The sequence below is a fragment of the Parasteatoda tepidariorum genome, chromosome 5, assembly GCF_982258835.1.
Source record: "Parasteatoda tepidariorum strain Cologne lab strain chromosome 5, Ptep-v5.0, whole genome shotgun sequence".
Taxonomy (NCBI): Eukaryota; Metazoa; Arthropoda; class Arachnida; order Araneae; family Theridiidae; genus Parasteatoda; species Parasteatoda tepidariorum.
The window spans coordinates 10,837,795-10,853,361 of NC_141759.1; the positions used below are offsets into that span (position 1 = coordinate 10,837,795).

Genomic DNA, 15,567 nt, shown 5'->3' on the forward strand with positions numbered 1-15,567 from the left:
TCGTCCGGAACTAGGAGTATGAGATCTTAAGGTCCTTTATTTCAAAAGTAGTCGATAGAAAGTTATCATATATATTTGAGAATTGAATCTTTGATGTTAGACAAGTAAATAAAGCAAACCAATAATATTCATAGATTTTTAAAAAAAATTTAGACTTATATTTGCTATCGTTTTCTTATTTTTATTAGATTTTGTATTAAATGGCTCTTTCGTGAACTGGTTTACCTTCATAGTGCTCTAATCGGACTACCTATTATATACCATGTGGAGGCTTTTAGTTATGAGAGGCCTTTTTTTTTTAAAGCATTAAAAATTTGCTTCTCCCGAAATAAGGAGAGGAGCTGTGATGCTTCAGGGGATAGAGCATCCACCTTCCATTGAGGTGAACCGGGTTCGAATCCTAGCGATGGCTGATGTTTACGAATTCCTCATCCCGATTGTACCGACCTTAGTCGATGCCTCCTATAACTGAAAGCCTCCACACGGTTTTTTATAGGTAGTCCGATTAGACCACTGAGAAGGATATCCAGTTTCCGAACGAGTCACTTAATACAAAATCTAGTTAAAATAAGAAAGTGGTAGCAAATATATGACTAAAAATTTGTTTTATTTATGAATATTATTGGTTTGACTTATTCACTTGTCCACCACTACAGATTCAATTCTCAAACATATATGATGAATTTCTCTCAATTACTTTTATAAAAGGTTTTGGGTTTATGCTCACAACTGATTCACTTTTTAAATAGTCTGCGCGAACTACTTATAAAAGACCGTGTGAAGACTTTTTGATGTAAGAGGTAATGCCTCAGTGCTGCCGTAAAATATCCTCAGTGGTAGACGAATCATGGGTTAGAGTCCCCATACTGTTAAGCTAACTGTGGGAGGTTTTCGTCGTTTTCCTCCCCCTGCAACGTAGGTACAGTTTAGTTCCACCAGTCCACAAACTGTTAATTCCCTTGTCTTCTGGATTGGGTTCAAAATTAGCTACGGAGTGGAACATTAGTGGTTGTAAACCTAAAAAACTGGGTCGGCTGTTCAACAACGTTTGTAAGAAAATAAGAAGAGGTGGATAATAACATCTCTTTCAAGCTCTAATGCCAGGAATTTTGAAGTCAATGTTGTGTTTATATTAAATTACTTTTAGAATCAAGGCAGTATTGTAAAAGGTAAAAGGTTTTAAACTTTCAATGCTCATTTTGTTGCAAATTTTTCATGAGTAAAAATGGCATTTTCAAAAGCTTCTGGCAATCTTTTAAATTGCGCCATCAGATTTAAATCATGCCATTGTGCTAAAAGAAATAATATTTACACAAAGTTAGTACAGACGTATTCGTATTATAGTATCACTTATCAGCACAATATTAAAGCTTTATTATGCTTTATAGGTTTCTTAGAGGTAAGCCTTGATCTTTTACATTCTCTGTTAATGAAGTATATTTCTGTTTTACAATGGAAATAACTTTTTTTAGTTCATTTTCCACTTTAAATAATTTTGTCAGTGAAAAATTATAAACAAAATATGGTAGAACTATTTTTTTTTTCTTTTGGCATTTACAGGGTGCAATTTAAAAAAAAATATTCAAAATAGGTATAGAAAAATGAAAGTTGTAAAAAACAAAATAACAATATTTTCATACAAATAATGTCAAATTATTAATAACCTACTTGTTGTAACATAATGGACTTGCATAACATTGAATAACTGTGCACTCTAATAATAAATCTCCTTTTTTAAATATATTATGAATTTCATGAGTTAATTTTAGAACATTCACATTTATTTTCAGAGACTCCTGGTTCCTGTCTTAGCAATCGTAAGTTAATTACCAAACTATTCATTTCTTTTTTCTTCATTTGTTGCTCAAATAAATATATTTATAAACTGTGTATAAGAAGAAAAAAATTTACTTTAGAACTACAATGACAGTTATTAATTAACTATTTAGATGCATAATAATTAATTGCAGTTACATAATAATGACTTAAAAGCTATCGACTTTCAGTTATTTATCATAATTTTTTCATTTTGACTGAAATTTTATGCCTAATAAAGTGCAAATGAGATTGAGATCCCATAGAATACATCGGGGGACAACTTTTTTTTTGCTTTTATAAAAGTAATTGATCTTACCTAATTCGGGAGTAATGATTACAAATTTGAATATAGTTATGTTTTGAGAGCTACAGCTTTTTTTTTTATTTAAATAATAATGTTTTTCATTTGATGTTTTCTACAAGTTTATAATGAGCGCCTAGTTTTATATACCTCATACATATTCATTTTCCTGCTCCTTGGAAAATAACACACGGCGAAAAACATATGACCTTAACGTATCGCATCATAAAATGAAATGTTTTATCACCTCCTTCCTACAACCTTCCAACGCAGGAGAAAGGTAGGGACGCTTAGCAGTCACGCAAAAGAATTTTAAAAGATACCCCTTAGGAATACATTATAGAATTTTCAAAAAATATAGCTTGTTGAGACATACCAATTGCAGATCCGTTAAAAAAAAATCTCTCATCGGAAAAAAAGAGATCCTTCCTAATAATATGCCTTAACCTGTTTAGGATCATGGTTTCATATACGTGTTCTAGTTACAATTTCACACATTCGCAGCTTACAATATAATTTATGAAATCTGAATTTCCGACTCCAGCAACCTATGATCAAACCGATATGTTCGAATCCCAACATTGGCTGGTAGATACGAATTCCAGACCCGGCTTGCACTACCACAGTGCTGACGCAAAATATCTTCAGTTGTCGAGGGATCATGGGTTAAAATCCTCTAGACTAATTGTTCTTTGTTGCAGACTAATTGTGGTAGGTTTATGTGGTTATATATATATATAACTTGCATCTTCTTTATACCTTGTATACAGCACACGTACCTGAAGCAAATTAATTTCTTCTTCAAGCACGTACAAACACAAACCCTGTCAATAAACTGAAAATTGCGTAAATTTTTTTCATAAAATGCATTGTTATTAACCAGAAATATTTTTCATTTTTCTTCACAGATACGTGAATTACTCACAAGTTTAATTAATGTAAGTATTTTTGTTTATTGTATCTATTAGTTAATTTTGAATATAACGTATGTACACTTTTAATGTTGCGCATAGATATCCAAAGCTCAAAATGTGCCTTGAGACAAAATTACGAAAGTTTATTATTGGCCACTGGCCGTTTCAAGCATTTTAAACAATTTCGACTTTTACTCAACTAGCCGTTGAGCTAACCTTTGAAGGTTTTAGTGGTTTTCTTCTTCGTGTAATGCAAATACGGGTTAGTTCCATCAAAAAGTTCTCCTCGAAGACTAGCTTAGCCTAATGCTTGATCCGGGAGCTCTCTTGTCTCCTGGGTTTGGTTTCAAAATTTGCCAGGCTATTGAGTTGAACATCGAAAGTCGTAAACTCAGAAATGGATCAGCTGCTCGCTGTCCGTTACGCGTATATATATATATATATATATATATATATATATATATATATATATATATATATATATATATATATATATATATATATATATATATATATATATATATATATATATATATATATATATATATATATATATATATATATATATACCTGCCAACTTTTAATCCCTTCCATTATCATTTTTCCCAGTGGTATTAAAATGGAATTAAAACTTCAATTTTAAGTAAACAAATACGCTTGCATTTGAAAAAACTTAAGTTGATAACCATGATAGTATCGCATATTAATATGTGTGCTTAATTTTTGAAAGAATAGTGGTGATCAAAATCATTTAAAAATTAAGTTTATAAAAGAAAAATAGTATATATTTACTACCACTTTAAATATAAAAATAAAATCTTCCGGAAAATCCGGAAGAGTTGGCAGGTATGTATATATATATATATATATATATACATACAAATTAACATGAAAAACATGAATAAAATAAAAAACTAAATTGCAGAGAAACAAGAATGGTAAAAGCAAATAGTCGTTGTCAAGACACATATATTGCTATAAATGCGATATTTCTGAATACAGAATAATTATCCTAAGATAAAAATTATTCTTTATATGTGTCCATATCGCAAAAAACCTTATGTTGTAAAAAATCATGAAATAAAAGAAAAATGTAAAAAGAAATCAAACTTACCGGCGTGAATTAAAACGCGGTTTAGGTTTAAAAGTACAATAATAAAAGAGTTAACAAAAATCGCGAAGATGTAAAATATTGGAAGTTGTGCTTATAGCTTGAATCGAATAAAATAAAATTAAAAAATATATATACAGTCAATTCGCTATAACTCGAAGTACGATAACTCGAATATTACTATAACTCGATTTTTTTATGAGGTCCCGACCCTTTTATCCTCAATTTCATGTTAATTATTCTCGATTACTCGAATTTTACTCCCTTTAACTCGATTTTTTTTTGGATCTTTTAAAGTAAGAAAAAAAACCTAGGAGCTGACATCTTGCCCCTTCCTTTGCAACGCACACACAATGTCTTTCACACTCTTCATTTAGAAGCTAAAGCTGTCCCTCTTGAAGTATGTGAACAGTGGTTAAATGAAACGTTACCAAATTTACTTCAAGGATACAGTTAAAATGATGTTTTCAATATTGATGAAATGGGTTTATTTTTTAAATGTCTTCCAAATAAGACTATGATGTTTAAGGATAAAAACTGCTCAGGGGGTAAAATGAGCAAGGAACGTTTGACTGTCCTAGTTGGAGGAAATGAGTCTGGGACAGAGAAATTGCCCTTACTTGTTATCGGAAAAAACCGAAATCTCCGATGTTTCAAGAATGTAAAAACGTATCCCTTGGATTACAAGTCTAACAAAAAGTTTTGGATGACATCAGTTTTATTTGAAGACTATGTAAGAAAATTGGATCGGAAATTCTTCGCTAAAAAAAGAAAAGTGATACTCTTTATGGATAAATGCACAGCACATAGTGATCTACCTAATTTGAAAGCAGTAAACTTGCAGTTTCTCCCGCCAAACACAACAGCAAAGTTGCAGCCGATGGACCAGGATATCATAAAGTGCTTCAAACAGTCTTATCAAACAGCTTCAAACAGTCGTTACAGTAAATGACTTGTCAGAAAAATGATCTTGAATATTGTAAGCAATTAGAAGATTTGTAATTAATAAGCAACAACTGTGCTTCAAACAGTCTTATCAAACAGTTTCAAACAGTCGTTACAGTAAATAGTTTGTCAGAAAAATGATCTTGAATATTGTAAGCAATTAGAAGATTTGTAATTAATAAGCATTAATTAAATAATCTGACAATATTTTGAAAGTCCAAAACCGAAACTAACGGTAAGTCGAACTTCCGATATGTCGAAGTTTTTCGTCAGTCCTATCAGATTCGAGTTATCGCGAATTCACTGTATATTTGATCGAAGAAGAAGAAAAAAAAATTTTTAAGTAAAATATTAGTGCTGCCATCTATGAGAAAAAATTAGTAAAAATGTAATAAAATTGAAATAATAATAAAAATGTTTAACGGATTGATTAAATTAGCAGACTAAAAAAAAAATCACTCATAGGGAAATTAATTTAAAAGTCAGTCTGCCAGGATAGAAAGCCGTTTATAGACTTTATCCTTCATTCATAAATCCTTACATAATTTTACATACATATATATATATGTGTGTGTGTGCGTGTAAGATATATATGTATATATATATATATATATATATCTTTACTTTTTAAAAAATTGGAAGTTTTTTAAATTTTTAGAAGCCATCGTGAAATAAAATAGCTTTTAGATTATTAAATATTTATAATAATCCAATATTCATTAAAAACAGTAATGCACATGGGATGTATTTTCGACGAATCGTGACATGATGACTGGTCAACAATTTTCAATCCTGACTTCCTATATTTAGTCACCGTGTGGCCGGTAGTGACCATAAGTTTGCCCTTTAAAATGCGCTTTTAAGAAGCCAATCATAGGAGTTGATTTTGTCATTTTAACAAGCCGTCGCCAAATGGTAGTTCGCGATATGAGTGTCAAAACATATGTGGAATTTCATTTTGGTTACAGCAGTAAAGTTCCTTGCCTTTCCTGATCGAGTATCGTTGACGAGTATTTCTCTTATCGCAACTAATAAGAAACTTTAATTTATTATTACCATCAATTTACTTTTCTTTCTTAGGTCACCAAGCTAGAAAATAAAATTACATTAAAAATATACAGTGTGTTTCCTTGGAAATTTGCCACTTTCATTAACTTTTCAATTCGTGCAATTTTTAAAATAAGCTGAAAGACGTCATTTTGTTGTGAATGGAGTAAGATAAAACTTTTACCCTTTTCCAAAAAAAAAAAAAAAAAATAATAATAGTAAGGGAAATAAAAAAAATTCTGTATGGTGACCGATGAGTATTAAAAGATTGGCGATCGCTTATAACAACTGCAGCCAAAATTGTATTTTAACAGAATTAATCATTCCAAATACGCTCGTAAGGCATTAATCGCTTTGTATAACCTTTTTTATTAAAATCTTTACTGAATAGATTTTAAAAGTCAGCAGTTCTGCGAACAGCTTTTTGCGAGAAATTGGCTTTTATGAAATTCACTGTACACAATAATTATAGTTCAGAAGAAATAGTTACGACATTAAGCAAATTTTGTAGCGTATCTAAGATTCGATCAAAAATGTCATGCAACAGTGAACAGAAACGAAAATTTATTTCTCATCTTAATATTTCTTTATCCTTTAACCTAACCCAATGGCCTCTCAACACCCGGGCCACGGATCTGTACTGGTTTCTGGATCAAATGCTTACGTTGTGACGTTGAAAATAACGCGAAAATCAGTACGTTGCGGCAAAGCGGCATTAACTGATTCTTTGACTTTACAAGTACAATTGGTTACGAAATTTACTATATCGTCGCTTTGAAACTAAGCCGTGGTAACACAAAAAAGCAAGTTTTTCAGGAGAGCGATTTCAAACTTTTCGCGCTAATGCTAATCGCGGCAATGCCATGACGATTTATCTGCTCTCTAAATTAACTTTATGGAACTATAAAGACAACAGGTTGTTTTTCTAAAAGGGTGACTTTTTTTACACAAAATGATCCAAAAACCTCATTTTTTGAGTTACAACGGTTTAGTTTCAAAGCGACGATATGTTTCCTCCTCCCTTTTCGATATTGTTTCAATGTATCCCTGCCTTATACTTTTTAATCAAAATCAATGTGACTAATGGTTAAGAGATTTCCTCTCTTTTTATAATTTTTTTTAAACTATGCAAATTTTGCTTTGAAAATTTAAATAACAGTTTATTTCTATTTTTTAAAGGATACAGGAGACGGGGTAAGTAAAATGATCCATGTTTCCCGTTTAACCCTTTCCGGTACAGTGTAGCCAGTTATGCAACACTAATTTAAAAATCACTAGAAATGTAAACCACTAGAGAAATGCAAAATTAAATGTTTTTAAACATTAACACTAGAACAGCCACATTCTGGACTAACCTGAAACTTCCATTTGGGGTCCATCACCTTACACATCAGAAAGCCTCGACACGGATTTTATAAGTAGTCTGATCAGACTATTTAAAAGTCTGCACATGAATTCAAATTCTGTTTTGAAAGTGACTGAAATAACTTTATCATATATATTTGAAAATTGTATATGTGGTGTTTAATTCACGCCGGGTGTTGCGCCTGATAGCGGGACGGAAAAGAGAAAATACAGGTAGAAGGTATTTAAATATTAGATAATATTCGGGAGGAGTTAATCTATTCTCAACAATAACAATTCACTGTAAGGAACTTTATCACGGCGAGGAAGCAATTCAATATAAAAATTACATCCGTTAAAAACAATTGGTAGTTAAGGTTTTTTATTATTCTCGGAAAAAAAACTAAAAAATGAAATTTATTTGTTACCAGTTTTTACTCCGGTGCGCCACCCGATGAGACAATCTAGCGTGACCCACTGGTGGGTCACCCCGGCGTGAACGTGTTAAGTCACTCTTACAAAACAGAAAATCATACATTAAAACATAATTTAATTTTTCACTTAAAGAAATTTTCTCAAAAAGCATCGAAGGTTGGCAGCGCCATAATATGGTGCGTTTATGCTCTTACTAACTAAAAAAAAATAAAAAATTTATATCGCTATAATGACTCAAAGATGCCAACTTGCTCTGGACAACTGATAAATATTTTCGAGTGGTAATCTTTTTGTGTATGATTCTTGGGGTCTGTAAATTTCAGTTTGTTGTTATCTCCCGCTTTCTTTTAAAATATTTTGCCTGGTCCGGAGCAATTGGCATCTCTGAATGACTGCATTTTAATTCTTGGAAAAATCCTCATTAAAAATTGACAGTGTATGCTTAGTTATTCAATGATCGAAAGAAACGAAGAGTGAATGAAGTCAAGAAACTTCAGGAATCAACAAGGGATTACCCTCTTCTAGTAATTATTTCATAATATAACAAAAGAGTAATTAATTGATACTAATAGTAACTTCTACCAACATAATAAAACAACAAATTTAACAGAAATGAACCGTTGTGATGCATTCACTTTGGGGAATGGTAAGTGCAAAATGTGAGTCGAACATTCTTTATCCTTAATATACGTATAAATAATTTAACGCATTGAATGCCGCGGTAAATAACTACAAACTACATTTCCAAATCTAGACATATTTTGCTAGTTTATAAAGACTTAGCAGGTCATATCTCAAATAAGTGGTGAATTATATATGCTTACGAATTGTTTAAAAGTAGTGGTGGATATAAAAATCTACTATATTGAATTTATTAAACCAAGAATCACAATAATTAAGTAAATTTTGAATAAATTTTCTGCAATTCCATAAAAGAGTGTAAATTTAATAGTTCTATATCATGCTATACGCTGTCAGCCAGCTGTTTTTCGCAGCCTATGTGAAAGATCAGTGTCAGCAAGCGGTGGCAGACGCAGCCTAAATGCAATTTCAGTGCCAGCCAACGGTGGTTGACGTGGTCTAAATGGAAAGCCCAGTGTCAGCCACCGATGGCTGACGCGGCGCTCATCATGTTAAACATAAAACATTTTGTAGGAGAACAAATCTTCGGCATATTACACTGTAACGCGCTGCCTCAATTCATGACAAGAAGATATAACTCATGAATAGTTCAGGACAAACGTTTAAACATCTTTATTTATATTTGTCATACTTTTAAGTTATCGAATTTTGTTATTAATTAAGTTACCAAACATTTGTTAATTTGCAATAATCTGTTATTATTTTTAGCTTGAAAGAGTGGTTGGAGTAAGTATTTTCACGAATTTGCATTATCTGTATTTGTATTAATTTGTCCCAAATTGGTATTTGTATACCTTACCTTTACAAAGTTCTCAAAAAAATTATACGTTAAGAATTAAAATATATTAACTTAGTATTCCATTATTTCACAGTTCCCATTTTTTACGAATTTTCTTTATTCTCTAAAATAATGAATATGCTGTATCTCATATTTATTTTTCCTTCTTTTACAGCAGACTATTTAGATAGTGCTAATTATTTTTTTTTCCTTGCTGCATGGACGATGAAATTGCAACTTGTATTGATGACAAAATTTATAGTCTATAATTTTGTAGGTTGGACTGAAGAAACCGTTTGTAATAACTGTTAACATGGCAAAATTTTCTTCAAAATAAAATTGCAGAAAAAATAACAATTTTGCTGTTTTTGTTTATCTTTATTTATTTAAATTTTATTTTTATTTATTCATTCTTTTATTTTAATTTATTTATTTATTTATTTTTCTAAGGATTCTCTGGAAATTAAACATAATTAAGCAATGAGGGACATAAAGTACAGTTCATCAACTTAATAGACATAAGTGCATTAAAAATTTGTCTAATCAATTGTTCAAATTGATCATACAGTCATTCCTCCTAAAATATAAATTGGAACGTATGTGAAATTTCGAACAATTATAAATAACTCAATTTAAAAAAATGTCTTTACCTCAGATTGACTGTGAGTTATTCACTCCAATTTATTTTGCATTTATTCTTCATAAAATATAAATTAGCTTAATGGAAAAATCAGGTGACATTTTCTAATGTATTTATAAACCAAGGAAAATGACATAACCCAAGTAGTACCTACCTAATATCAGATAACATCAGTGAAATCTAACTTTATCTTGCACAACTTCTATTATTAGAAAAATACAAAAGGTCGATTTTTTCTCTGCATTATATAACGTTCGATTCTATACAAACTAATATTATCTAGCGTTCGCCGTAATAACGTTATTTTGCATTACTTTTGCTGCTATATAATATTAGATTTTGAATTTTCAGATATTATCTTGCGTTGCTTTTAATTTTTGGATTAAGCAAGAGGAAGATTTGGATGGTAGTAGAATAATTCGGCGATTTAATTCTACTTAATTTTCTGCATTGCTGTGAAGCAGTTAAACACAGAAGAATAATTTTATGATGTCATTCCATACATTATTTACTTAGCAATGATTTTATATCATTAATAATCATAGAGTCTGTAATTTTGAAATGTATTCTTATTTTTTTTTAGAAATGAGCAAATTTTATTAAAATCTCAATTGGGTTTGTCGATATAATTGTTTAAAGGTAGTATGTACTAAACCAACAATCTTAGAAAAACATTCACATAACATTTTAATTTCATTAGTGTCAGTAAATATTATGTTTTATCTAAATTAATTTGCACAAACATATAGTTGCATACGAGAATGAGACGAAAAAATATAACATATTTTACATTATCTTTTAAAAGCTGCCTATAGTATGAATGACCAAAATTTGACTACAATTAATTTCTCTTTTGAGAGCGTTGCTATAACAAAATAGATTTTTGTTTAAAACACTTCCATTGCTTGTATTTTTCGCTGATTATAGATTATGAGTTATGACATAAATAGGTGTAAAAAAAGTAGGTGTAATCAGTACAAATTTTGAACAGAGCTTTTTAGAAAAAGAAAATTTAAAAAATTATGCAGAGGCTGTAGTCAAGTTTCTAGTATTGATCGATTAAATTGGTTCATTTCTTAAAGAAGAAGAAAAAAATATTAGGAATATATTGAAAATAAAAAATAAACACTTGGAAATGATTAATGTCATAAAATTTATATGTAAAAAAAAACTCATTGTGTATAGAACACAAAAAAAAAAATTCAATAAAAATTTAGGTACCCAAGTATTATTTCTTAATTTAATTTGAAGCATTGAAAAAAATTGTCTGAATATAATATATACTTTGGAGTAAGAGGGAAAAATTGGATGGTAGCAGAATTCGGTAAAATAATTTTATTTTATATTTCTGTATTGCTAAGAAAATAATGCACTGAATGACATCATAAAACTATTGTTCCATGTTTTCCTGCTTTACAACAATATAGAAAATTAATTAAAATTATATTACCGATACTACGACCATCCAGATCTTCCCCTTGCTTACTCCAAAATAAAATGCAAGGTACGATAAAATCGGAAAATACAATATCTAATATTATATATCATCAAAACCAATGCAAAATAATGTTACGGTGAACGCTAGATAATATTAATTTACATAGAATCTAATATTATATAATGCAGAGCAAACAGCGACTCTTTGTATCTTTCTAATATTTGAAGTTGTGCATGATAATGTTAAATTTTACTGGTTTTCGGGTGTTATCTAATAGTAGGTGTTAGTACTTGGGAATCGTATGGATCTGAATGTGCTCATTCATTGAAACACATTTCTTTTCTTTGTAAAATAAATGAGATGCATGATCCCCATGCCACTAAAATGGATAATCCTAGTACTCTCCAGACAACGTGTCAGAAAATACTAACAGGAATTTTGCAACTCCAAAAAAAATTCAAAAACACCACAAAAAAAAGAAAAAAACGAGGCTAAAGTAGCTAAATCTGGTAAGCATGAACAATAAGCAACAGCAATGTCAAGGATGATAAAAATTAGCCAATTGGATTTATCTATGGACGGTTGACTGAATGTAAACAATTACAAGCTTATCATAAAACCTGAAAAAATTTAAAAAGTTTCCGGTGTATCCCTCCGCTTATGTTATCCTTACGAGCGATGTGTGAACAGGCTTAATATTCTAAGAAGCTTTATTACTGTGATATGTGTTTAAATTTGAGCCATTCATTTATAAATTCCAACAGGTCGTGAGAGTAAAACAAATATAAGAAAGACAATTGATATCACAACATAAATAAAGTGTAAGGTTTGACAAGTTTTGAGTGTTGTCCCCTATTTGGCTATGATAGTGTAAAAATTCGCTGTTTGCTTCACTTTGAATAGGCTATATGACACGAGGCAACCTAGTTGAAAGCAACTAGTGGTTTCGGTGAAGTTGAAACGTGTCATATAATGGTTGCCCGGCTGCTTTCAACTAGCAACTGAAGTTAAAACCTTTCAACTTTAGTGGAGCAACCAGATTAGTTGAAACGTGTCATATAGTAGTTTCCAAATACTTTCAACCTTAACTAGCAACCATTTAGTAAACAAAATACACATGCTGATTCTGACGCATCCTGAATTTTTATCTTTTAAATTTGAACTTGGTTTAATCTTCTAACTATGACTAGTTTTAAATGGAATTCTAGTGATAATGTTTTTTTTTTTTTTTTTTTTTTTGAAATTTTTCAAGCGTATCCTTGTCTTCAGGACATAAATAACAAAGATTATGCGAATAAACTAATTCCCTATAAACTAATTTCCTCTGTGGAGATATTAAAAGTTACAAATTATTATTGAATTTTAAAAGTGAATGAAAAAAAAAACTAGCATATTACTAATTACAAATGTTTAAATATTTGAAAATTCAAAATTATATAGCTTGAACGCTAAGCTTTTCAAACTCATTTTGACAAATTTTGATAGATATTTCTTTGTTAGATATTTCCGAGTACTAATGAAATTTTGAAAGCAAACGAAAGAAATTATTTTGCTTTTAAATCACCTTTTTTCTGTTCTAGTTCTTCTTTCAGAACCTCAGCTATCAGCTCAACGCCTACTTCAAGTACATCGTCAATAATCGCTTCCATGATAATTAAAAGAGCTTTTAGCAATAAAATTTATTGAAAAATATAAGTTCTGGTATGGACTGTTATATACTATAATAGTCCAATACTTTTCAAGCATTGGCGTAAAATTCAATCGAGAGTAGTAACCCGGAAGTCTTTCGACGAATTTTTACCCTTAGCGCCATCTGTGCTTAGCCTGAAACGGTCATCCATCCATTTGAAAAACGCGAGGGCTGCTTAAGCAACTCACTTGCCTGTTGGCTATTGTAACGTTTGTTTTTGCTAGAGAGTTAGATTAAACCGTATTTGGTAAATTTAAAGAAAATTTTGTAAACATCGTTTAGAGCTTCGCATGCAAATAGCCATCAATTTTTTGAAAAGAGGATTTTTTTTTTCGTCTTATTTATATGTAATAATCTTTGCATTATTATGTAATTAGTGCACTTTCTCTGTTTCCCTCCTTTTCAAGATTAAAATTAGGTTTTTCATCTCTAGTTTATTTCTTGATTTGTTCTTTTTATTTAAAAATTTGTTAATTGAACTTTAACGCCGGTTGGTAAGATGTGTTTTACGTAATAGGACAATTAATTATCGTTTAGAAGCTTTACTGATACTGAACGAAATACTAAAATACAAATAATCTCCATATACGAATTTTAAATGCGTGGGATATTAATGATATGGGATGATAGATGATATTAATAATATTTTTTCGTTTACTCTGAGTTCAAAGGGGATATGTCTGTATCGTGATCTGCCACAAAAATAGCAGTCGCCAAGGTGTCAAATTGATTTTAAACAGGAAATTTTAAAAAAAAGAAGAAAAAAAAACTTATAAGGATATGCCTGGCGTGGCTACGAGTTGAATCTATAACCTTTGAGTTAGTGTACTGTCTGTGATGTTTTTTTTTCTTTCTTTCTCGCTGGCTGCTGCCCGAAAGTTGCCAAGACTTGGCGATTATTCTACCACAGATACCGGAAATCTTCCCTTGATCTGAATTTAAAATTATTTGCTTTTCACTTTGTAATTTCATAATTCTACAAATTAAGTCAAAATAAATAGAATTTTATGTTTCTTTTTATACTTTATTGTATTATTTTATAGGTTATGATTGATAAAGACCTATAATCTTGGTGCTGTAATGCTTTTCTATGATGCTTTTTTTTTTCTTCAGTTCTGAGTAAATAGAAAGGAATCACTGAATCTCTTCTTGAGTAAATTAAAAGGAATCCTTCTTAAGCCATTTATAATGAAATCACAATGCATAGTACCCAATCACTCCATAGAATTTCTTTATGAAATTTCAGTAATTCAAGTAAAAAAGTATGAGAGAATCTATATTTTACAATTTTAAAAAGAAAACTTTAATTTTTTTACTTATTTTTTTTAATTTTTTTTTTAGTATTTGCACTCATCTGGTACAATTACAGATTATGATACGAAGTATTTAACTTGGACACCTTAATTAAAATTCAAAAACTTTGAAGCCAATCATGTCTCAGGGATCAAGAATGCCTGACTACCAAATTCCAGACATTTTTCATAGATTTCAAGTAAGTTCATATTATACTCTATCTATAAATTTAGCACATTCAGTATTCATAAGTTGTGTCAGAATAAATTAAGACAAGAAGAGTTTGATAGAAATTTTGGATGTATGCAGTTATTCTGAAGTAATTCATCTCTGAAATTTCTTCTTTTTTCTAGTCACATAATTGACCAGAAAGTTAATCAAATAATATTTATAGATTAACAAACTTTTTTTTATTTTTTAATTCAGTTGTCTAAGATGATAATTTTAAGTTTCAATATTTTTAGTTTGGCTTTCAACATGTTTACAAAAATAATAGAAATTGTTCTTTTGCCAAATATGTAGTATATAATTTTAATATCAATCGTATTTAGATCTCTAACATGTGATTCTTCTTCTAATTAGCTGATTTCTGTGAATCGATAATTTATATTCCAACAAAATTTTCTCAGAGTTTCACTAGAATTAAAATGTAAACTTACTTACTTACGCAGAATCTCGTTAATGAGACATTTATTCTGCCCTTACGAGCACCCTTTTTGTTTCTTAAGTTCTCATTCACACACAATAATGTCTTTATTTACGCAGAAAGAAAAATGCACTTTAGATAAATTTTGATAACACGAGACTGAAAAAAAAAAACTCAAATAACTTCAGCTAGAATTAATTAACTACTGAGGCCTACACAGAAGTATAAAATTAATGGCAAACGTTTAAAACATCATTTGCTAGAAAAAAGTTTTTTTTTTTTTTTTAAACTTATATTTTAATAATGATTAGTACTAATTACTTTTTAATATGATATTAAAGCCAGGAAATTTTGAATCCTGCATTTTAGTTGTCCCTTTTCAGCGTTTTTGATACCATCGTAAATTTGTCTTTCAATCTTTTATTCTTTTGCAGTTAATGCAATTGATTTTCTTATGATTTTCGAAGTTCTGATATTATTTCGCCGCAAAAATTTTTAATTGTGCATTTGAGTAATATATTTTCC

The 15,567-nt window shown here is 30.0% G+C and overlaps 1 protein-coding gene and 1 long non-coding RNA gene across 7 annotated transcripts in view; both read left to right on the plus strand.

Moving 5' to 3' along the window:
• Window positions 1–1,298: 1,298 nt before the first annotated feature.
• LOC147808561 (uncharacterized) lies at window positions 1,299–9,692 on the plus strand. Its single transcript, XR_015433608.1, has 5 exons — window positions 1,299–1,817; window positions 3,028–3,057; window positions 7,316–7,330; window positions 9,266–9,283; window positions 9,511–9,692. It is a non-coding gene; the product is annotated as an uncharacterized LOC147808561 (long non-coding RNA).
• A 3,597-nt stretch (window positions 9,693–13,289) lies between these two features.
• Window positions 13,290–15,567, plus strand: part of LOC107453074 (uncharacterized) — a 45,361-nt gene continuing 43,083 nt past the window's right edge. Inside the window, exons 1-3 of one of the 6 annotated variants that reach the window (XM_043053223.3) lie at window positions 13,290–13,450; window positions 14,217–14,365; window positions 14,445–14,595. In XM_043053223.3, coding sequence (XP_042909157.2) covers window positions 14,536–14,595 — 60 coding nt within the window. In that variant the 5' untranslated portion in view covers window positions 13,290–13,450; window positions 14,217–14,365; window positions 14,445–14,535. Of the gene's footprint in view, window positions 13,522–14,146; window positions 14,366–14,444; window positions 14,596–15,567 lie in introns of all 6 variants that reach the window. The other 5 variants (XM_071184882.2, XM_087163404.1, XM_071184883.2 and 2 more) reach the window with 5 other exon arrangements.